This window comes from Larus michahellis, chromosome 7, assembly GCF_964199755.1.
Source record: "Larus michahellis chromosome 7, bLarMic1.1, whole genome shotgun sequence".
NCBI classification, from domain to species: domain Eukaryota; kingdom Metazoa; phylum Chordata; class Aves; order Charadriiformes; family Laridae; genus Larus; species Larus michahellis.
The window spans coordinates 44,186,865-44,209,133 of record NC_133902.1 but is presented as its reverse complement, the minus strand read 5'-3'; the positions used below and the strand labels follow the sequence as shown (position 1 = coordinate 44,209,133).

General features: G+C 50.6%; 1 protein-coding gene across 2 annotated transcripts in view; it reads right to left on the bottom strand.

The window, feature by feature from the left end:
• Positions 1 to 22,269, bottom strand: part of MARCHF4 (membrane associated ring-CH-type finger 4) — a 107,429-nt gene that overhangs the window by 14,482 nt on the left and 70,678 nt on the right. Inside the window, exons 2-3 of one of the 2 annotated variants that reach the window (XM_074595654.1) lie at positions 19,205 to 19,366; positions 9,341 to 9,533 (exon numbers count right to left, since the gene is read on the bottom strand). In XM_074595654.1, the coding sequence (XP_074451755.1) occupies positions 9,341 to 9,533; positions 19,205 to 19,366 (355 nt within the window). The remainder of the gene's footprint in view (positions 1 to 9,340; positions 9,534 to 19,204; positions 19,367 to 22,269) is intronic. The other variant, XM_074595653.1, reaches the window with a different exon arrangement.

The window sequence follows — 22,269 nt, the reverse complement described above, 5'->3', positions numbered from 1 at the left end:
TGGTTCAAGAAGAAAAATGCTGCTTCAGAGAGTAACTTCCAGGCAGAATAAGTTTAGCAACTTAGCCCGTGGGACTGTTTGCAGTATTCTTGCTTGCAGACTATAGGCCAGTTGTATTTGGGTCTGAAAGATGGCTCTGTTTGTAGGTAGCCATCCCTTCAGGAGAAGAACCGATCAGTCACTACTTTTAAGAAGCGATCCCAGAGCCGGATTAATGTGGCTTCGTGTTAATCTCTTCTTACCTCTGCAGAAGCTACAGAGGCTCCCTACAGAGCTGGGGGCACACCAAGAGCAGCCTCATGCACTATGCACGGGGGATGACCCCCCGCAGGCCTCATTTTTGACTATGGAGTTGACTTCTCTTGCTACAGCCACAAGGGCGTGCCATGGACCACAGCCTCCCCCCTCCAGAAGTAATGTGTCTGCGGGGATGGAGGCTGTAGTAGGAGGAGGGATGGGACAGAAGGTAGTTGGAAAAACACAGCCTGGCACAGAGCTGAGGACTCTTCCCATCCTTTACTAGATAGCACAATTTATGCAGCTGGTGCGGGAGATCCTACCAGCTGCCTACAAGGGAATCTCCTGCCGTAGTGTAGAAGCTGTGACAGACAGGTGAGTGCTTCTGCCTCTGCCCACGGATGGGAACTTAACCCAGGGACACCAGGCACTTGATTCCAGCACAGGGTTTAGTGACAGTGAAGCATCATTCTGATTATACCGTATTACACTCAAAAGCGCAAGATGCGGTTCGCAAGGCAAAAGGATTTCTTTTTCCCCGCAGAAAATGTTAATTATGTTGCCCTCATTAAATGCTAAACACACTGATCCACTGGAGCAGGGAGCACCATATGGTTATTCATGACAAAATACATCTCTGGAGCCTGTTGCAACAGTGGGAAACTGCATGGAGATGGATGTGGTGAAGGATTGTGCATTTGAAAGGACACGTGTGAAAGGCCAGGTGCTGCCCTGACTGTGCTGGGAGCCAAGATCCTTCCCTGCAAAAAGGGAGGGAGTTCAGAGCCAGGTCCAAACCCCGTGGCTCTTTGCTCAGCGGCGACATGCTCGTTCTGCGGAGAGCTGTCGGAGCTGCACCGGAGTTCCGTAGGCGCATCGAACCTCTGCAGAAATGCCCGCTGGTGAAAGCAGCACACATGCACGCACGCCGGCTGGCCCACCCCGCGCTCTTATTGAATAATCAATGCAGCATTAGATAAAAATAGGTCCTATCTTTCAGGAACGGAGGGGTGGCATGTCTCGGCTTTGCTGCGCATCCGCTGTTCCTGGAGAGCGGCCAAGGATTCAGTCGGCAGATCAGCCGTACGGCATCGCTTCTTGTGCTGCTGGCCCAGCTACGGGGCCCTCAATGACTGCTCTCGAGGGATGGTCCCTGCCCCACTGGATCGAAAGCCCCCACGACACACCCTGTGGGGACAGTTCGTGTCTCCACACCCCACTTTACAGCTGATAAATCGATGATTTGCTCAGTGATTTTTCAAGCATGCACACTATGGCTGAATGTATGTAAACCAGAATTCACAGTGCAAAAACAAAAGCGAAACAACTGCCTGACTTTATCCCAGCCGCCTGCTCTGATGACAGGGCCTGGATCTGGTCACTCCAGTTAGCTCCTGATAGCTCCAGTTTGCAGGCAAACTGGGCAAGAAGCGCATGAAAAGTGTGGCACGCAGTGCCATGCTGAAGGGCATGGGAGACTTCTGCATATTCTCATGGACCTCTTCCACGTATGTTGAAGCCATGCATGTTTGCTGTCTGGGTTGGTCTCAGGTTTCTCCTCTGAAGACATTTGCTGAACTTCTCTGCCTTGTGCTCTGCCTTTAGGGCTTCATCAAGGCAATGCATGGGCTTGGTGCTTCCCCAGAACTGATTCCTTAAAGCTGTAGCAACTCTTCCTGCTTTGTACCTTGAGGGACTATACAAGCATGAATGAAAACATCTGCTTTTCTTTTGAGAATGAAATCAACACAGATGAAGGCCCTGAAGACACTTAATTTCTCACTTTCTCTTCATTTTATTGGGATTTTGACTCCTAAATCCTTTGAATGCTGAAGGCCCAAGCAACCTGGCTAGAAAACACCCTGAGGCTACCTCAGCCTGGCATTTCCTCTAGGAAGAAAAGCTCATTTAAAATGAAACCACATTAGTCTTGGCAGGAAGTTTGAATTGTGACTGTCTCAAGGAAGCTCCATTAATTACTGTTCCCATTGCACTATGAAAGATCAAATGCTGTGGATCAGTTTTAATTGGCTATTGATTTCTTATGTTATTACCTACGGTTGTGCTGAGATGCTGTTAGACGTACTGGATGCTTTTGATTATTCTTGCTGGCAGCTGGGATTAAAAAACAGCGGGCACACACTTCCTGATCTGTAATGGATTGCCATGGTGTGCCAACAGAAATCGTTGGCAGGATGAATGGTCCTGCTTTGCCTGTCTCTTGTGCTATTGAGCTGCAATGCAGTTACTGTTGTGAAGGCAAATACCCTCCGGGACTGGCTGCCAAGGAAATCGAGGGAAAAGCTTCAAAGAGCACGAGGATTTACAGAATCACAGAATCACAGAAACTTCAGAGTTGGAAGGGACCTCTAGAGATCATCTAGTCCAACTCCCCTGCTAAAGGAGGATTGCCTAGAGCACATTACTCAGGACTGCATCCAGGTGAGTCTTGAAAATCTCCAGAGAAGGGGACCCCACAACCCCCCTGGGCAGCCTGTTCCAGTGCTCTGTCACCCTCACTGTAAAGAAGTTTTTCCATGTATTTGAACGGAACTTCCTATGTTCTAACTTGTGCCCGTTGCCCCTCGTCCTGTCACTGGGAACCTATGAAAAGAGTCTGGCTCCATCCTCCTTAAACCCACCCTTTAGATACTTGTATGCCATAATAAGGTCTCCCCTCAGCCTTCTCTTCTCCAGGCTAAAGAGTCCCAGCTCTCTCAGCCTTTCCTCATAAGGGAGATGCTCCAGTCCCTCAATCATCTTAGTTGCCCTTCGCTGGACTCGCTCCAGCAGTTCCCTGTCCCTCTTGAACTGGGGAGCCCAAAACTGGATGCAGTATTCCAGTTGTGGCCTCACCAGTGCAGAGTAGAGGGGGAGAATGACCTCCTTCAACCTACTGGCCACACTCTTCTCTATGCAGCCCAAGATTCCATTGGCCTTTTTGGCAACAAGGGCACACTGCTGGCTCATGGATAATTTACTGTCTACCAGGACCCCCAGATCCTTCTCCTCAGAACTACTTCCCAGCAGGTCCACCCCTAACCTATACTGGTGCTTAGCATTCTTCCTCCCCAGGTGCAGGACCTTGCACTTGCTTTTGTTGAACCTCATTAGGTTCTTCTCTGCCCAGCTCTCCAGCCTGTCCAGGTCACGCTGGATGGCAGCACGGCCCCCTGGAGTGTCAGCCACCCCACCCACTTTGGTATCATCAGCAAACTTGCTGAGGATACACTCTGTCCCCTCGTCCAGGTCATTAACGAATATACTGAACAAAATTGGACCGAGTATTGACCCCTGGGGGACACCACTGGTTACAGGCCTCCAACTGGACTCTGTGCCGCTGATCACAACCCTCTGAGTTCTGTCACACAGCCAGCTCTCAATCCACCTCACTGTCACCTCATCTAGCCCATACTTCCTCAGCTTCCTAATGAGGATGTTACGGGAGACAGTGTCAAAAGCCTTGCTAAAGTCAAGGTAGATGACATCTATGGCTCTCCCCTCATCCAGCCAACCAGTTATAACATCATAGAAAGCTATCAGATTGGTCAAGCATGATTTACCCTTGGTAAATCCATGTTGACCACTTCCAATGACTTCCTGTTCCTCAATGTGTTTGGAGATGACATCCAGAATGAGTTGCTCCATTACCTTCCCAGGGACAGAGGTGAGACTAACCGGTCTGTAGTTCCCTTGCTCCTCCTTCTTGCCTTTTTTTAAAGATTGGAGTGATGTCAGACTTCCTCCAGTCCTCAGGCACCTCTCCTGTTCCCCATGACCTTTCAAAGACGATGGAGAGTGGTCTAGCAATAACATCTGCCAGCTCTCTCAGCACTCGCGGGTGCAACCCATCAGGACCCATGGACTTATGAATGTCCAGATTGGCCAAGTGGTCTCTGACCCAGTCCTCCTCAACTGAAGGAAAATCTTCCTCTCTCCAGACCTTCCCCCTTGCCTCCAGGGTATGGGATTCGTGAGAGGCAGCTTTAGCAGTGAAGACTGAAGAAAAGAAGGCATTCAGTAGCTCTGCCTTCTCTGTGTCTTCCACACAGTGGAAGTGCTTGCGGAAGTGCGTGGTGCAGCACCAAGGCAAGGACGGGGTGGGCATGGACAAAGCAACAGTCTCCAGCAGACAGCGATCCAAGGAGAGGCAGATGGGATTGCTTTCGCATTGCTGGGGAAAAGCCCCTCTCATGCCAATCACAGGGATACCCTTGTATGAGGGCAAGCAGGACTGCCCACACAAGCCGCGACAGTGACAGCCCTGCGCACACAGCCTGATCATGGCCTTCCTGAGACGCGCTTCCCCCTTGGAGCCCATCTGGTGATGCCTCAGCCTAGACTGTGATGTGCTCCCATTAGCTGGCAGAGTCCTTCCTTGTTTAACAGGAGATGGTTTCCTGTCCTTCTCACCCCAAATGACACCTTAATCTACAAACGTTGACTTTCCTTAATTGCACCTTGACAGAGAGAGAGGCAAGCTCCTCCTTCCCTCTCCAAGGACCATCATTTAATTAACAGGCAGGTATCTCTCAGGATTTACAGCCCAGCTGTAGGCTGCTACTCTCCCTACTCAGTAACTCAGGCCTGTGAAGGCTCACTCCATTTATCTCTGCATTTCAATAACCGCATTTCTGCTAATCCCTCTCTATGCCAGCTTTCTGGATTTACCTCTCATGGATCTACGGAGAGAGCAGTTAATCAAATGAACAGTCCCCATTTCACTTTTCATTCTCTTCCTGGTCGCTGATCACAAATGTCTGTGGTGTAGATGGCTTCATAGCAGAGCAACCATTACCAGTTTCTCATTTAATCCAACTCTCATATCTGTCCTACAGACATGACCAGAGACAGCACACATGAAAGAGAGAGAGATCAGAATGAAAGACGTTGGGGCAGACTGGATATCAAGATGCATTTCATTTGCGCCTCCTTCACAAACTGGGATTATCTCTCTGCAACCTGTTCTTGACATATGTTTTCTAACAGGTTCTCCAAAAAAATTCCAGTATTGGAGATTCCCACAAATCCCAAGCAATCCTTTCCAGTGCTTCTTGCCCTCCTGCTCTATGTCTGAGAGCAAGTGGGAGAACAATGTTGAAAGATCATCTTGCACATCTTGCCCAGATGGACGTAGCTTCTGGTACTTGGGGCCATACCATCTGTCCTGCTAGTCGTGAGGAGCAGGTTCATTTTGCTTTGGTTGTGGTTTTGTTTCCACGGTGGGTGAAGGGGGAGAAAATGGCGTCTGTCCCTTACACCTGTTTTTGTGGAGCACGCTAAGATCTAGCAAAGTCCAAAGAAAATTAATGCATTACTGAGTGTGAGCAGCTGAGGGTTAAACACAAGACCCCTGGATTTTGATGCATGGATCAATAGTCTCTGTATTTTGAGAGCTCAGCTTGGAGATGATCTGACTACTTCAGACCAAGTACAGCTCAAGTGAAGACAACAAGAACCAAATGATCTGTGCTTAGGGAGCTGTATGTGCAAGTGAGCACTCATGCCCTCACCTTTGACTCCACATTGGAAAGACCACTGCTGCCACGGGATTGCCCATGCAAATTGCACAGGTATCTCTGTCTTGGCAAATTGCTACCTAAATTTCATAATGACTTGGTAGAGAGGGGATCACACAAAACAGCTGGGTAGTTGCTGACTAGGTGCCTATTCCCTGTCTGATGACAGTCTGCAGATTTGGTGTCTTTTCCAGTTTTGACACTTTACAATGGCAGAGGAAGTGTCCTGCTGAGCATCTCCAGTGACAGGGTGTGTAAACTGGCCTCCTGGACAAATGTCACTGGCTACTTAATGGACATGAGACATCCAAGGACAACTGAAGTGGGAACCAGCAGAACCTACAGAGGAGCTCTGCTTCAGCACATCTGCACTTTAGTAAATACCTTGTTTTTCAAACCTTGTCTTTCAAACCTCGTCTTTCAAACCTCTGTTCCTCTGCCACTGAAAGCAAAGCTTGGGGTCAACCTGGGGGAAGGAACAACTGGAATTCATACAATTAGTGTAGGACCTACTGTATAACATTTTGCAAGCTAAGGCTGCCCAGCCTGTTACCAAACAATGCACAGACAAAGTGTGTGTTACATTAGCTGAAAAAAACAAGTGTGGTAGAACTGAGTTCACCTAATGTCCTGCTCTTTCCCTGCTGCTGTGCATTTCTAAGTCTTTTCTACCCACCCACAGGCTGGAAAGCAAAAGGGTAAAAGGGCTGGACTGTGGAGGAGGAGACACCGAAATGCACAGACAGCACCCTGGTATTTCAAGAACCGTTGTCACTGCAATTATCCATGAGAGGTTTTATCCTGAACTTGCAGAAGTGGAACTAAAGCCCAGGGAGGAGTAACAAGAGGCTTTGGGCCACGCTGGCAGTCAGGAGCAAACTCTGAATCTCCAGAGCCGGCTTTGCCCGGCTGTGATCAAAGACACTGCGCAAGGCTGCAAGGTTTGGGAGAAGGATAAAGAGAGGGAGAATAGGTGTTCCACAGTGAGGAACTCACTTCGAGTCTTCTAGTGAGCTGGCATTGCTGCATCCATCACAATCGAGCAAAGCTACAACGAATGAGGAATTAAACCCAGTCACAGAGTTCCCTTAGATCAGCCCCTTCTGCTGACCTGATCTGACCTGGCCTGGCCTCTCTGTGGGACAGACTAACCTTTTGGCTAGTGCTAGTGCAACCCCCTGAAATCAGCAGGGCTGGAGAGAAGTCACTCAGAGGAGAGGCCTGGCCGCATGGACAGCCAGGGAGTCACAGTTCTCTGGGAAGATCTCATTTGTCACTTGGTTCAGTCTGGGCAGAGAAAGACAAGGAGGAGGCGGGGAGGAGAGTGAACACCAGATCTCAGTTAGCACTGCTCAGAGCTCCCTTCACCTCCACTGCAGACCCGGCGGCAGCAGCAGCAACAGCTGGGATTGCAAAGGGTATTGATGCACAACACAAGCAAGTTTTACTCTGGAGCGTGGCTGGGGCAGTGGGCTGGCTGCATGCACATATGAGCTTTTCCAGCGAAATGTATGCAAAGGCTCACATGGTCCAGAATATCATCATCTCTCCTGGTCGAGCACAGGTGGGCTGCCTGGCAGCACAAGCAGACATGCTTCATACAGCACAAGTGGAGCCATCTCTGGAAGGTCTCTGAGGTGCTGGGCAAGAGAAGCCACATGCAGACACGTTAACTCACTGCATCTGTAATGCTTCCCACTTGCTTTTGAGTTTGTGGGAAAGCCACCACGCCTGGCCCGCCAGAACTGCCAGCTGCGCAGAGAGGACCGTGAGACAAGGGGCTGGCCCAAGCCACGACTCTGAAATGATCCTGGGAACAGGATGGCCACTTGCTCTTTGGCTGGAAAAAATCAAAGCCCCTATCTTAGGGCATTAAGCTTGATGGTGACATCAGTGGAGATGCAAAGGGGCTTTTTTCTCCCCCTCAGAGAAGGTGGAAAAGAGAAATAGAGGCCAGACCCTTAAAAAAAAGAATAAGAAAGAAACAAAGAACCTCAAATTTGAACCTGTCTGCCCAGTTCCCCTTCAGTTCATGGCTGGTGAGGTTTGTTCTCTGCCATGTGGGAGGATTTAGCTCCTATTGACAGATGAGCTAATCAGTTCCCCTCAGCTCGTGAAGCTTTATCAAAGCCAGTTAATCATGTTACTGATGTCTGCCCAGGCCAGAGCTCTCCACCTCTGTCCTCTGCCAACAAGGCAACACAAATGCACGCCACACACACATTTTTTTTTGCTCACAATTCCACCAGCAAAAGGGTGTCACCAGTGACTATTGTGCCAACATGTGGGTGTTGCCTGTCTCTCACCCCCTTTGCCACCCTTTGTTCCTGGAGAGATGTGGTAGCTCCACCAGCATCTCATGAAGGAGCAGGCCAAGGTCATATCTCGTTGTCAGCAACAGCGGGAGGAATTGGCCTGGGTTTCGGCGGGCCTAAGTCCTGTGCTGGAAGGGTGAAGCCAAAAGCCATTTGAACCGGGATACCAGGGTCCCAGCTGCTGGGTTTGTTTTACTTCTGTACCCAAATTTCACCAACTGCTGCTCTGTGATAATGACTGTCTTGCTGCTCCTCAGGGCTGAACTGAGGGCTGTGCTTGCTCCTTCCCTCTGGAGTGGCTCTACCCACACAAACACATATCCACCAAGTGAAGACGACTGCCTTGTCCCACCGAGTTTCTGGGAGGCTCCTTCTGCCTTTATACCAATGATGGAAGGACCCAGACATGAAGAGCTCTCTGGACTCTCTTTGCTTTCTGGCAGGGTTATTTGAACTGACGGTATCTGGTGGCCTATGGTTGGGTGGACGCTGCTCAGCAACAGGTTTGGAAGTGGCTGGTGTTCACTGGATTGTTTCAGTAACCACTGCTCTGTCAACAGCCTGGCTGGTGAGTGCCTCTGCCCATAGATATCAAGATATTGTCAGCTATGTTCCCCCATCCTGCAGACCTGCACTAGGGCTACAGCTCGAGGTCTCAGGGAGACCCTGCTGGGGCCAGGCTGCCAGCATCTGCTTTGCTGTCTGGGCTTGCTCAGTGTGGGGCAGCTTCATCCTCAGAGCCGCTCTGTACCAGCAACCTGACAAGGGCCCAAGGCTGGGCCGTGACCTGGACTGGTTGGGAATTGCAGCTCCAGGGTGGGCCAAAGAAGGGGAAACCACCCCTGCCCGGCAGAAAGACTGGTCTGGAGAGCCAAGGAGCTGCATGTGGAGACACCCTGCCATACCCAACCATGGGGCAGTCCCTAAATGAGCTATTCCAGAAAGGAAGGAGTTTCTCAAAAGTCGTACACTCCCCAGCCTCCCCCAGATCTCCCCCGCCTCTTCTTGCTCTGATGAGAGAGCTGTTTCTGTTTCTGTTTGGGCTTGCTGCAGGTTGCTCTGCCAGCCCAGCCAAGGAGGCACTCTGGGGCTGCCCAGACAAGCAGACAGAACTGTAAAAAAAGTGCCGTGAAAGCAAAGAGGAAGAAAAGCCGGGGAGGCTCAATCTGAGCCAAGCTGTATTGGCCGGCTCTCCGCACCATCTCCCACTCCTCTCCGCGGGTGAGCGGTTGGGCAACCTGAGCCGTGCCGTGAGATACGATCACCCACCTATACAGACAATGTCCATGAAGCCATACATTCCATAGCAGATCTGGAAGAGCAGGTCCTGGCGCTGCCACTTGGCTGAAGGACTGAAGGTCGACCAGATGAGCCACGAGATACTGGCAATGAGGAAGAGGGAGCCCAGGATGGCCGCTGCTATCTGGACCTTCTCAATGACTGTCAGAGAGATGGCCTGCCACTGCAAGGGGAGGCAATGGGGAAAGGATAGGGGACAATGGGGAGGGGGGAAGGAAAAAGAGAAGAGATTCATTACTCGGGGCACATCACTGTTTTACATCATTGTGGTGGTTTTGGAGATCTCAAAGAGCACCTATGAGCATAGACACTTTTACCTGTTCCACATTTGGGGTGAAGCATGCCAGTTGTTCAACAGTGCATGGCCCCATGTTTCCTGACAGCATTGCTGAAGAGGCATTGGGGAGGAATTCTGCATCTCACCAGGAAAGCAGAGAGACCTGAGGGAGTCAGGATGGACTTGGGGAAAGACACCAAAAATAACATCCCCGTGACAGTAGGTCTGTGACAGCCGTCACAAACCAGGACATTCAGTTGCTGCCTCAAATAGAGGCCAGGCAGCAGCCTTTGTAGGGCATCGTATTACCACAAGACAAAATGTCTCGGAGAGCCGAGCTTTCCTTCGGAGGCCTCCCATGAGCTGGCTCTGTGCCACTTGGTGAGATCTGACAGGATCACAGCACTAGGTAAGATCTCGCAGTGGCAACGCACATCCCACAAAACTTGTTACAAACAACACAAGTTGGTGTGGTCAGGACACCCTGCCTTTAGGTGATGACACGTTCAGGCTGTGTTCCAAGGTAAACGCCAATGCTTCTTCCTCAGAAGAAGAAAAAAATAGAAATAACTCCCCCCAAATCCATTCATTATGTCAAATAGCTTTGTATAAGCTACAGTATAAATATCCTAAGACAGATTCCTCTCTGTCATCCAGCATAAAACCTCCCCACTCAGATTTACACTGCTGAGAGAACTACCCTGTAAAACCCAAGAGCAGAAATTGCTTTCTTTAACAAGATGTGAGGACATGGTCCGTAGCCCCTCCTGCAAATCAGAAATCAAACACGTAAACAGACTGGGGAGAGACAGTCTCTCTTGGCATCAAAGTATATAGGCCACCTTTAGCTGTGAGATACATGCCCTTGAAATCTCAGTGGGACTGGCAGGAGGATAAATAAAGGCGGACTTCAGCCTCCTGCAGGTAAAGAGGATTCAGAAGAATTGGAAATGTTAAGTCTGGATTCAACCCAAATTCAGTGTCCCTGTGAGGCGTCATCTCTGGCGAGCCCTCAGCACCCTGATATCCTGGGACATCAGGGTCACTCTTCAAGCCTTGTCCCTTCCTTTTGCAGGGTGAGGGAGTTGAGTTGCTGGGTCCTCCTTTAACACCCAGGCCAGCCAGGAGTGACCAGTGGTTTTTGGGAAGTAGGGAGGACTTTGAACCCTGATTGAAGGGCAAGGACAACCGGTGACTTGTGCTGGTACAGGAATGCATGGCATTTCTACCAGTCCAATATCCAAACCCCTGAGCCGAATGCACTCCCCTGCAAAGGGCCGCCGTTGGAGAGGAACAGACAAGAACTTCAGCCTGAGGTTGAGGCCTGTGGGTTGCAACTGGAAGGAGATTGCCTGGCTTGGCTCAGAGGTGAGCTGAAGTGTCTGCCTCTGCCAGCCTTGCTCCTTGGCTTATGTCCTGCAAGGGCAGTCAGCCCTCAAATCATATGTCAGGGATGTGCAGCAACAGTGAGGGGGGTGGTACCAGCTTATTTCATAGTTGGGCACAGAGTAGGTGGCCATAAAGCTGCTGAACAGAAGAGAATCTGTTCCCCGCTGAGGCAGGACTGTGCTCAGCTACCACCAGTCCCCTTCCTGCCATCCGCTCCAGCAGCTGGCCCAGCCAAAGGCAAACACCCAGCACTGGGGACACTCAGTGATCCCTTCAACAGCCCATGTCCACTCTGCCATAGCCCGACCTGCCCCACGCCCCCACCAAATCCAGTCACGCCAGTGTCCCCTTTGTGCCAAGAAGAAGTTGAGGCAGCGAACTGCGCTCCTCTGAGGGCTGGGAGCTTGGTGGTGCCAGTCACAATGGGAGGGTCAGAGGGTGCTGGAGTCCACAGACAGCTCTGCCACTCTGTTCCCCTCATAAGACACAGCAAAGGCCACCTCAGAGCTGAGAGGGGGCAACAGACGTCCCAGTGGCCGTCACCCCCAAATTTGGGTTCTGAGGGTGGGATCAGCAGCTATGCTGCTGTGCTCCCATCAGCTCTTCAGCTTCATCCTGAACAGTACCGTAACCAGATGCAGGACAAATCTGCAACCAATGCCACCAGCTCAGAGCTCCAAGACCAAGGGAATGTGGTGAGGGAGAGTTGCTAAGTGTGTGGGGTTGCACTTTCACCCCTGCAGCTTTCCCCAGACCTCATCTCCCCTTCCACTAACTCCGGCAAAGGCCGAGGGGCCGGGAGCGCAGGGAGCCCGGCGCACAGCCTGGTGCTGCGTGCGAAGGTTTTACTGCAGGTGCCTCACGCTGACCCGTGTGCGCCTGTGCCAGCCTAATCATTCTGCATCATTTCTCTCTCTCGAGGAGGTAATGGACTGGCTCCTCACCATCTGTCTGGCACACAGCAAGGCCTGTGGTGGCAACAGGTCCTTCCAAGGTAGCAATTAAAGACAGAAAAAGAAGAAGGAGCTGTTTTCTACAACTAGCAGCCACATACAACCAGCACCGCTGCTTTGCAGAGATGGGAAGGCTTAGGTGCAACTGTCAAAGGGGATGGGGGGGCTCAGAGCACAGAGAAGTTACACCTGAGTGCAAACTTCAAACCCCGCTCCCTTTGGTTGGGAACAGAGAGGCTGAAACATGGGCAGGGATGCTGCCTGATGCTGCTCAGCTGGCAGCAGCTGCCGGGAAGCTTGCTGCAGCGATAATGAAGAGGCTGGAGTCTATCAGTCGTGCCAGGGGGTAGGAGACTCTCCCCAGGCCTCTGGCACTAAGTGACAGAGACACACGCAGTAGCAGTCCTGACTCTGTTCGGGAGGTGGCACTGGGGTGTGATTACCCTCTGGCAAGGAGGTAAATGGGTCAGAGCTGAACACTGGGGAAAATAACCAGCTTGCAGAAGAATTTAATATTTTCCAGAAAAAAAAAAAACAGTTGCAAGTAATAAATGTTGTATTTCCTCTCTGGCAACCCTGAGAACTGCAGTTTAGCACCCACATCTACCTCGAGCCACCAATAACTGGAGTCCTTATTTTTCATCTTTTAATTCCCTTTCGCTACACATCTTAGGGTATGAGGTTTGCACAGAGAGAAGAAAAGGGGTGAGACAGAAGATAAAGCATGTTACCCAGCGAGAGCACAGGAAGGGTCCAAGAGCTGTTCAGAGGTGGAACGTGATGATGTATTTCAGCTGCAGGAGCTGGGCCTGATGTGTCCCTGCACCAGTGGCCTTGGGAGCCCACCTCAATCATAGCAATGTGTTTTTCAGATTTCATAACAGCCCTTAGAAAATCACTTATTTTCCTAACCCCTCTCCACCATCATTATGTCCAGCAGACCAGGGATTTAGTGGGTGACCCTATTGTCCTCGAGTCACCACTAGAGCTGCAAAGAAAGGTCTCAGCAGCGCTGCAGAGTCCCTTTAGCGGTACCCCTGAAACCCCCAAAGCTCTTTTTCTGAACGCTTGGTGGCAGACGCAGCCCACCCCCTCCAAATCTCCAGCTGAAACGTTCAAGCTCTAGCAAGGTCACAGTGTCAAGCAATCCTACCTTGTGGGGAGAGACCTAAACCTGAACCCTTCTTTCCTCAGCTGATAATGACTGTTGAGTCCCAGGTAGCCACTGAGCTGTACTGAAGTGTGCCTTTAACAACCAGCAGCTCACCCAGGCTGTCAATCAGGAATGTGACCTTGAGGTGGGTAGAAAGCTCTGCAGATGCTCTGCCAGCGCTGAACAGGGCAGAACTAAGGACTTGGTGGTACCAGAAAGCTTTAAAGGCCCCTGCAGGATAAGAGGAGCAGTTTTGTGAGCTCCAGGCTTACAATGGCTTTAGAGCATGCCCAAGCAGCGCTCTCCCATGGTGTCATGGTTTAGCCCCAGCCGGCAACTAGGACCACACAGCCACTCGCTCCCTTCCCCCAGCTGGGATGGGGTAGAGAATCTGAAGAGTAAAAGTGAGAGAACTCGTGGGTTGAGATAAAGACAGTTTAATAGGTAAAGCAAAAGCCACTGGCACAAGTAAAGCAAAACAAGGAATTCATTCACTGCTTCCCATCGGCAGGCAGGTGTTCAGCCATCCCCAGGAAAGCAGGGCTCCATCACACCTAACAGTTACTTGGGAAGACAAACACCATCACTCAGAACGTGCCCCCCCTTCCTTCTTCTTTCAGCAGATTCATATGCTGAACGTGATGTCATACAGTATGGAATATCCCTTTGGTCAGTTGGGGTCAGTTGACCCGTCTGTGTCCCCTCCCAACTTCTTGTGCCCTCCCAGACCACTTGCTGGTGGGGCTGTATGAGGAGCAGAAAAGGCCTTGACTGCTGAGCAACAACCAAAACCATCAGTGTTTTACCAACACTATTTTCATCCCAAATCCAAAACATAGCACTATACCAGCTGCTAGTAAGAAAATCAATTCTATTCCAGCTGAAACCATGACAGATGGCTTGCCACCCGTCCTGGAAAAAGGGCTCTAGCCCTCCAGACCATTCTGAAGAAATGTCCTCCCTCACTCAGTAGCCGTCTGTCTGTCCTGTGCTACCACCCGCCTTGGCTGAGTGCTTTGGTGCACCACGCAGATGTGCACATGCAAATCACCATGCTCTCTTGGACTCATTTTCCCCAAGTTTCCCCATTTTCCCCAAATCACAAAGCTCTGCGACCCAGGTTTCTCAGCAAGGGTTTCTTGGGAGCCCAGATCTGAGATTTGCAATGACCTTAGCCAGGGGCCAGGCTGGGATCGGTGCCTGTCAGTCCTGTCACACTTGTTCTCTTGCACCTAAGTGTTGTACTTAGGACAAACCTGTTTCCTTGTTTGCTTTAGTGCTTCCGCTCAGAGGTCTGCGAGTGAAACCCCCCCACTGCTAATGTAACACAGATTAATAACCTCATTACTAGAGTATTTAAGGCTTGTTCCGTATTTCCCTTTCTTTGGCACCAGCAGTCTCCAAATGTTCCCAAGCACCAGCGTGAACAGATCGAAGGCAGATATTTGCCTGCAGAAGATATCTGTGTCTTACTGCAGCAGCTTGCTAAGAAGACTTGCTTGCTGGAAAAGCCTTCCTACACTCCTCTGAGAGCTCCCCCATGCCTGCCTCAGGCAGTTCAGTTTATTTTTATTGCTGTATCTATCTGACACGTCCCCTTAGTACGTATCATTAACATCCTGAGCTGTGCTAGTCAGCAATTTAATTTTCGGACCTGGGATTACAAACAAGCAGAGGTTTTTCCTAGAAGGATGGGATGGACCATTCCCAGCACCGCTTAGGTCTGGCTCTCCCCTCTCTGCTGTCCTGAGGCCCTGGCCATCCTCCTCAATTATCTTTTGGAGGATGGCTTTTCTTTTTATAAATTCACCAAGCAAAGTTATGTCACAGCTGTGGTAGCTTCCCTGCTGTACATTTACAGCATGCTGTGGCTTATTCAGATACTGGAAAGGCAGCAGGGAGGAAGGAGGGTCCACTATGGCCATGTAATGGAAACGTACAGTGATGAAACTCCCGGCCCTCTGTGTGCCAGAGCATCTGGTAAGACACAGGCTACAGTATCGGTATCCCGGAAAGCCCCCTTTATGAGACACAGGCCATGAAGTCTCTCTTGCCGTGACTGCACACATTGCTTGCAGGCTGGAGGCTGGAGCTGGAGCTCAGCAGGGACCAGCCGAGGCTCAACACCCAACAGCAGCAAGTTGGGACAAGCAGGAGACCCCAGTGAACTTGTCTCAAGCTTTTTCACTTAGGAGCTCAGGCTGAAGTTCAAGCACCCTCGGACCTCGTCTACTTCTTGCGGATGTGTGAATCCGGATGAAGAGGCCACACAAACGAACACTGATCAGCTCTTAACAGAGCATCACCACAGTCAAAATAGAGCCAGAGGAGAACTAGGACCGGATCCCAGCCCCAGCACTGGATAACTGAGAATCTTTGGAGCTGAAACAATGCACAAGACACAAAGAGTCAGTGATAACAACTGTAAAGCAGAGTTGAACTCCCTGAGACTGCAGACAGTTGTAGGTCTGGGGAGGCTGGTTCAAATGGATCTTGTATTTGCTAAAATCAGAGCATCAGAGTGAATGTGGCTCAGCAGCGGCTACAAAGGAGCTGCATAGATGAGACCCACTGCAGAGTCCCATCACGGCAGGTACCTACTCCACTGTGTATCAGCAGTAGAGTGCCTGCCTGCAGTGCTATCAAAACCCTGAGTCTTCAGGGCATTTTTAAAGTCATGGGCTTTGCACAAATATTACAATGGAGAGGAGCATTTAAAGCCTCCATGCCCATGACTCCTATCTCAGTGACTGGCAGACTGGAGAGCAGGAAGATGGATGGATGGATGGATGGATGGATGGATGGATGGATGGACGGACGGACGGACAGATGGACAGACGGACAGATGGACAAAAGCTCTGGATCTTCTCGTTGCTCACAGCTGGTGGAATATTTTTTCACATTTACTGTCTGACTGCTGCTTTGCAGGACACTTGCCATGCTGTCCAACCACTTTAATACCCCAGTCTCAGCAGGTTTGCAGTGTTGCTGCTTTAAGACCTTTGCTCTTAAATGTCTGCAATCCAGGGATGGGGGTGTGTGTTAATTTATAGAGATTCATTCTGCCAAAATATCATAACAGCCTGGAGGCTGGAAGGAGCCTGTGTTAATTATACATGAACCCTGTTCCCCTGGCTGTAACTTCTCTGCCCACGCCACGAGTCTCCACACACATCTGGCCCATGCTGTGCTCCTAGGCACTCCAAAAAATGTGCATCAGATGTCAAAATGGGCAGAGAAATGTGCAGAACCCGGGGAACATGTGGGTGTCGGGTGTGCTGCTCTGCTTGGACCAATTGGACATGCTGCAGAGAGCCCAGGGCCTGCCAGCTGCCTGGGTTTGCCTTTCCAGTGGTCTGTCACATGAGAGGACACAGGAGATAGATAGGTAGGCCATGTTGCTGGTTAAAATCTAGCCGGGCTCAGAGCATCACCCAAACTGGTTTCATTTGACAAGGGGGTGAGGTTTTTGTGGTCCTTGCCTGTATCACGGTTGGCCTGGAACAAACAGGCAATCATGATTTCCTACAGCATTTGCCCTCCAAAACCTCTGCTTGAGAAATTCAGAGCTTTCTTTTAAGAATCAAGCTGGGCAGAAGTGCCAGCAGACCCTGAGAAGAAGGGCCAGGGACTATTGCTTCACTTAGAGACATGCTGTATGTCCAGGTCGTTCCTGCTACCCACATGTGGGGTGAAGACCAAGCAGAAAGGATGATCTTCCCACCTGCACATGCTTTGGCACATTGTTATGGCACATAGCGTCAGGGCATTACAGCCCCTGGGTCCTCTTTGCCTCCTTTTCCCAGCATCAGAGGATGGTAAGAGTCACTGAGGAATGAGGAAAATCCTGGTGGTGTGTGAGGTGATGGATTATGGGGGGCCTGAACCCTTAGTCCTCATGGTAAGTCCAGGCCTGGTACATAAGCCACTTCCCACGGGATTTCACGTGCTAATGCTAGTGTAGCACCTGCTTCCCAGAAGTGCCTTTGTGTGGGCACCAGACAGCTGGCCCAGGCACCCAGGAGCTGTAACTCCACACACGCCGCATTAATTCCAGACCAAGTGGCTTTTCACTCCGGTTGCTTCTTCCCACCCTCCAAATCTCCTAGTGCTTCTGCGAGAAGTGCTGTGAAGTCTAAGCCAGCGATGTGAAGCCTCCCAGCCCAGGGTCTACACGGTCCTCTGGGACCCTTGCTCCCGGAGCTGAGCTCTCTCACTCAGTTGCTCCTGCCACTCAGTTTTTGTGTTCGTGACAAAGGCCAGCAGATCAGGCCACTTTCTAATAGGGGAGCCCAAAAACAGCAATCCTTTGCGCAGGCTTTTGAGTGTGTGTGGGGGGGAGTGCTTGTTTGTGAATAGCTCCAATAAATTTCAGCCAAGTGAAAAGCAGGAGGAAAGTCACTGACCCGTTGCCCTGAGCCACCTGAAGGTGTAGAGCATTTGGAGGTCATCCATTAAAGGCAGTGCTGGCTACATGCACGCTCATAAATCTGCACCCACAAACCTCCAATGCTGCGCAGCGTCGCACCCCGATCTGAGGCACAGAAAGCATTAGGGCACTCATGGACCAGTTTTCCAGAAATAAACAAACACTGCTTTGTCCACATCTCCCCTCCTGTGTTTCAATCTGCTCTGAGTGACTAGAGCCAAGAAATTAAAACACCCTGGGTCTGGGATGAAACCTTAGGATGAAACTACTGATGTCTCCAGCCCACGGCACGTGGAAAATTGAATCAGAAGCTTTAGGGACTTGCAGAGAGCAGGCAGGCTTTTTTCTTCCCCCCCCGAAAAATTTCCCCACGCTGCCCCGCTAATTTCACTATTTCATTTAAGTCCGGAGTCCTAAAGGGCTGTCCCTGTTTCCTCACCGTGGTTAGTGACCTCAGGCCTGGAAAAAGACACACAGAGATCGTAGTTTGGAGGAGAGAGCAGGACTTTGCATTCCCCATCCCCGCACATCCCCGTACAAGTAGGCACCATCCCTGGCAAAGTCTTTGCCTCTTGTTAGAGAGCAGAGCAACCAGCAGAGAGCCAAAGCCCTCCACCAGCTGCTGAACAGACCAGCATCCTTATAGACATTGCCCCAGTCTCTAAAGCACAGTGTGCCGCTGTAATGTCTCTCCAGTCCAGATGATGCTAATTAAGCAATAGTGCCTGGATGTAACGTGCTTCCTTACGTCCAAGGCACTAACGGTGCTCAGCAAAGGCATACAGCAATTAGTCCATCTTCAGGTGTCACCCCCACAACAAATCAATAACTATTAAGGATAACAGTCACACAGTTTTCCCCATTCTGAATCTTGATTTTAAATTACCAGCCTGCAGTGGGGCTTATTAAACCACAGTGAACTTGGAAGAGAAAGAAGGTGGGTCCTTTGGTGCCTTTCACAGCCACTTACATCGAGATGTGCTTTACCTGTTGTGTGAACATCTGCAAATGTCCACTGAGACTCAGGGTGGGAGAGACCAGACCACCACAGCCAACACCCCTTGCGCTGCGCCAGGATGTATTTGATCATGGGGGAGCAGTAAAGTGAAAAGGGCGGCGGGATCAGAGAGGAGAGCTGTAAGAGCCCTCCATCCACCTCCTCCATCCCTCATGCCAACACAGTGGAGGCTCAGCAGGAGATCGGGATTAAGGGCACAACTACAGACAGGTGGAGTCTCAAGATGCTGCTCTGTCGCAGACTGCGTGCACTGTTGTAGCAAATGCCATAACTGCTCCATGCCCGTCTGCCCTTGGGGACGGTGGCATACCTGTGGTCTCCAGTGGATGAACACATTTGAGGGATTGTGAGGCGTTACTGGCATTTTCAACAGGAGGCAAGAGTGAACGTGGGAATTGTCAAAGGACAGAAAGAGCAGACTCCCGAGGGATGCCCCCAGTGCCACCAAGCAGAACATGGGGCCTCTTTGGACCAGACCCTGACAACCCTTTCTAAGTATCTCAGACATACGGATCACCGTGCACAGGAAAGGAAAACCCACGCAGGTAAAATCCACTTGCTCCCAGAAACAAAAATAGAAACGAGAATAAATAGACTTTGAAATGTCTCTAGTACCTTTACCTGCAGAGGGTTCTTTGTGCTTATGGCAATGACGTGATACTTGTAGTAACACAGCTCACAGCTCCAGCAGCCTCTCTCGCTAATCCATTTGATCAGACATGGCTGGTGCGTGCACTTCACCGATCCATCGCATCGACACGGGCTCAGCAACTCCCCCTGAAAAAGAGCAACAGCATCAGTGAGGCTCTCCTCCTCCCACAGGCACGGCATGGCGCGGCACGGCATGGCATGACAGAAGCTCCATCATCCACCCATTTGCTCTTTGTTCCTTTTTAGCTAGTTTGGCTTAGGTAATAATTTTCCATCTAATAATTTTTTGCTGATGTGAACAGAGCTTGACAGGGATGTAATGGTTTCAAATACTTGGGTCCTATATTTTTTTGTGGAAAGCGACAGTTGGGTAGATAAGAGATGCCTAATATCACCGCTGAAGGAAAAATTAGGTGAGCACAGCTCTTACTAGACACCAGAGGACCCACACTAGACCACAACCAGTGGACACAGATCTGTTGGCAACCAGATGCCCCTGTTTCACTGCTCAGGTTTCTGTCTCTCTGCTACCTATTTTAGTACATGAGGTTGGCGGTGGGGATGGCTGGGAGACAGCCTCTGCTGCAGGCTGGTGTCCCGCTCAGCCCGGGGTGGCTTCCTCAAGCCCAGCCAGGCAGGAGGGGGAGGACAAACACAGCGACCCTTGGACTCTCTGTGTGGCTGGCTAACGCAGGCTGGCTCCTCTCCAGGAGCTGGACTGAGCCCAGCACCATGCGGTTCCTCCCAGGACGTGCCAGGCAGTGGGCGTTTGCAGCGCTAGACGCAGATGTCCCCTTCCCAGTGCTCCTGGGCCAAGAGGGATGAACCTGACCATGGGTGGCAGACATGTGCTTTGCGTCCAGGTCTTTGTGTACCCGCAGCCCGGCAGGGAAAAGGTCCTCAAATTTCACACCCTCCTCATCCCCTTCCCCCAGACAGTCTGTCCCGAAAGTGAGTCACACTGATGGATAGCCCGTAGGGCTGGCTATTTTCACCCTAGAAGCAAACAATGTGGAGAACAAATTGTGTCCTGGCTTGTGACACACAGACATTTATGAGTGGTGGCTGAAACACTGATCCTCCTGGCTTGCTCCCTTATTTCTGGGGTAGCTTTAAACAGGAGTATCCAGGAAACCTCAATATTATTCTGATCCAGTTCTGTTCACCATGGGACTAAATTCCCCTCTGCACACACAAGCTCAGGAGCTCACTTTACAGTCATTTACCATTGCTTATTTAAGGAAAAACAGAGCCATGACATTTCACTCCCCACCTTTTAGTGTTTAAAAGCCACAGTATAGACCCCAATTGTGTATTTAGCTGTGCTCTAAGATTTAAAAGCTTTTAAAGGCAGAATGAGAATATCTATGGGATGGGGAAGGTTGGCATCATGCTTTCAGTGTTGGAGAGGGATATTATACCCCCTAGATCAGCCCCATCATTACCACTGATGGAACACCAGGATAACACAGCCTGGTGTCTGAGGCTGCTGGAGACAGCAAAAGACGTCCATCCCAGCTGCCTTGGGTTAGGAAACCAGATCCTGCCCTTGCTAACCCTGGTGGGAAGCTGCCTTTGCTTTCAGGGTACCACCTCAGGTCTCAGAACCTGAGGAACTGAGCACCACGCTGGGCAAGAGTGATACTTTTTTTTTCTTAGGAAACCTAATGCAAACATGTTAATCATTTCATTTGCTTCAGCTAGGTGACCTAAAAACGTCATCTTCCATGAAATTTTAGCAAAACTGTAAATAACTGTTTACGTTACAAAACCAGGCTCAGCTCTACCTGCCACTGGTTTTCATTGCACCCTGGAGGGGACGCAAAGGGAGAGGGGGAGCAAGGAGGGTTGTAGGATCCCCAAACCTTTTTCACCTGGAAAGGTGCAACAGGACAAGCCAGGAGAAGGGAAGCAGGGAAGGATTAGATGGGAGGAAGGTGCGTGTGGGAAGGAGCACTAACATTTGGCATTCAAACTCCCCATGTGAGGTGCGGTTTGAGGGGCTCAGGTTCAGCTGTGCATGTTTGTGCCCCTTGCTGGGACTGAGGTGGGAAGGCACAACTGTGATAAGGAACTTGCATGAGCACGTACTGCCAGCCAGGATGCAAAAGGGGAGGGATCAGGGCTTAGCACAGCTCCTCCGCTCGCCAAACTTCTTCCACACTGATAGCTCTCCTTGTACAAGGACCTCTGCTCTGTGCCTCTCTGGTCTACCCTCCTCATCTCAGTCTCTGCTGCTTTATTTTCTCAACAGCTTCACTCCTCAGCACACAAGTGCGATCCCAGCACTGAACAGGTAACGCTGAAACCTCCCGGCTCTACAGTGTCCCTGCCGTTCCACCTCACCACACACCGGGTTCTCCTGCAGAGCTCAAAAAGCCAAGTGAGGGACCTGGGTTTTGTCTAACGAGCTGCTGGAAGCACTGGTGATGAGAAATCAGAAATGGGACAGAACAGAGCAGGAACTAAGAGCAACAACCTCCAGGTGAAGGTAGAGGAGAAAAGCTGTAGCTGCAGCATGGACTTACATTGGCTTCTAGGGCTCTGTACTAAATGAGTCTACAAAATCTAAGTTTGTCTCTTCAGAGCCAAGAGATGTTCCTAGACATCCTACACCACCGTGGGGGGCCGGTCCCCCTTCCCTAATTGGGACACTCCAACTCGGACAGTCCTGCCAGCTCCTGCAAGAATTCAGGACTCAACTGTGGAGATGAATCCCCCAGTTTCTTGATTTTTGCAAATCCAGTAAAAACCTGATTTATCACATTTACTCCAGTCGTGTGAAATATTATATCCTTGTGTGTGGCGCGCAGCTATTTTTGCATACTGCGAAGCCCAATTCTGTCCACAGCAGGCATTCGTAAAACACTGCCACATGCACACACGCACTCCTGCACCAGCAGAAAAATAAACACCAGGGGCATATTAAAGGAATAAATCCTTTGTACAGCAAAGGAGAAAGAGTCTTGTTGCCGGCTGTGCAGCGAGCTCGGGAACAGTCCATTGGCTGTGATACACATGAAGGATTC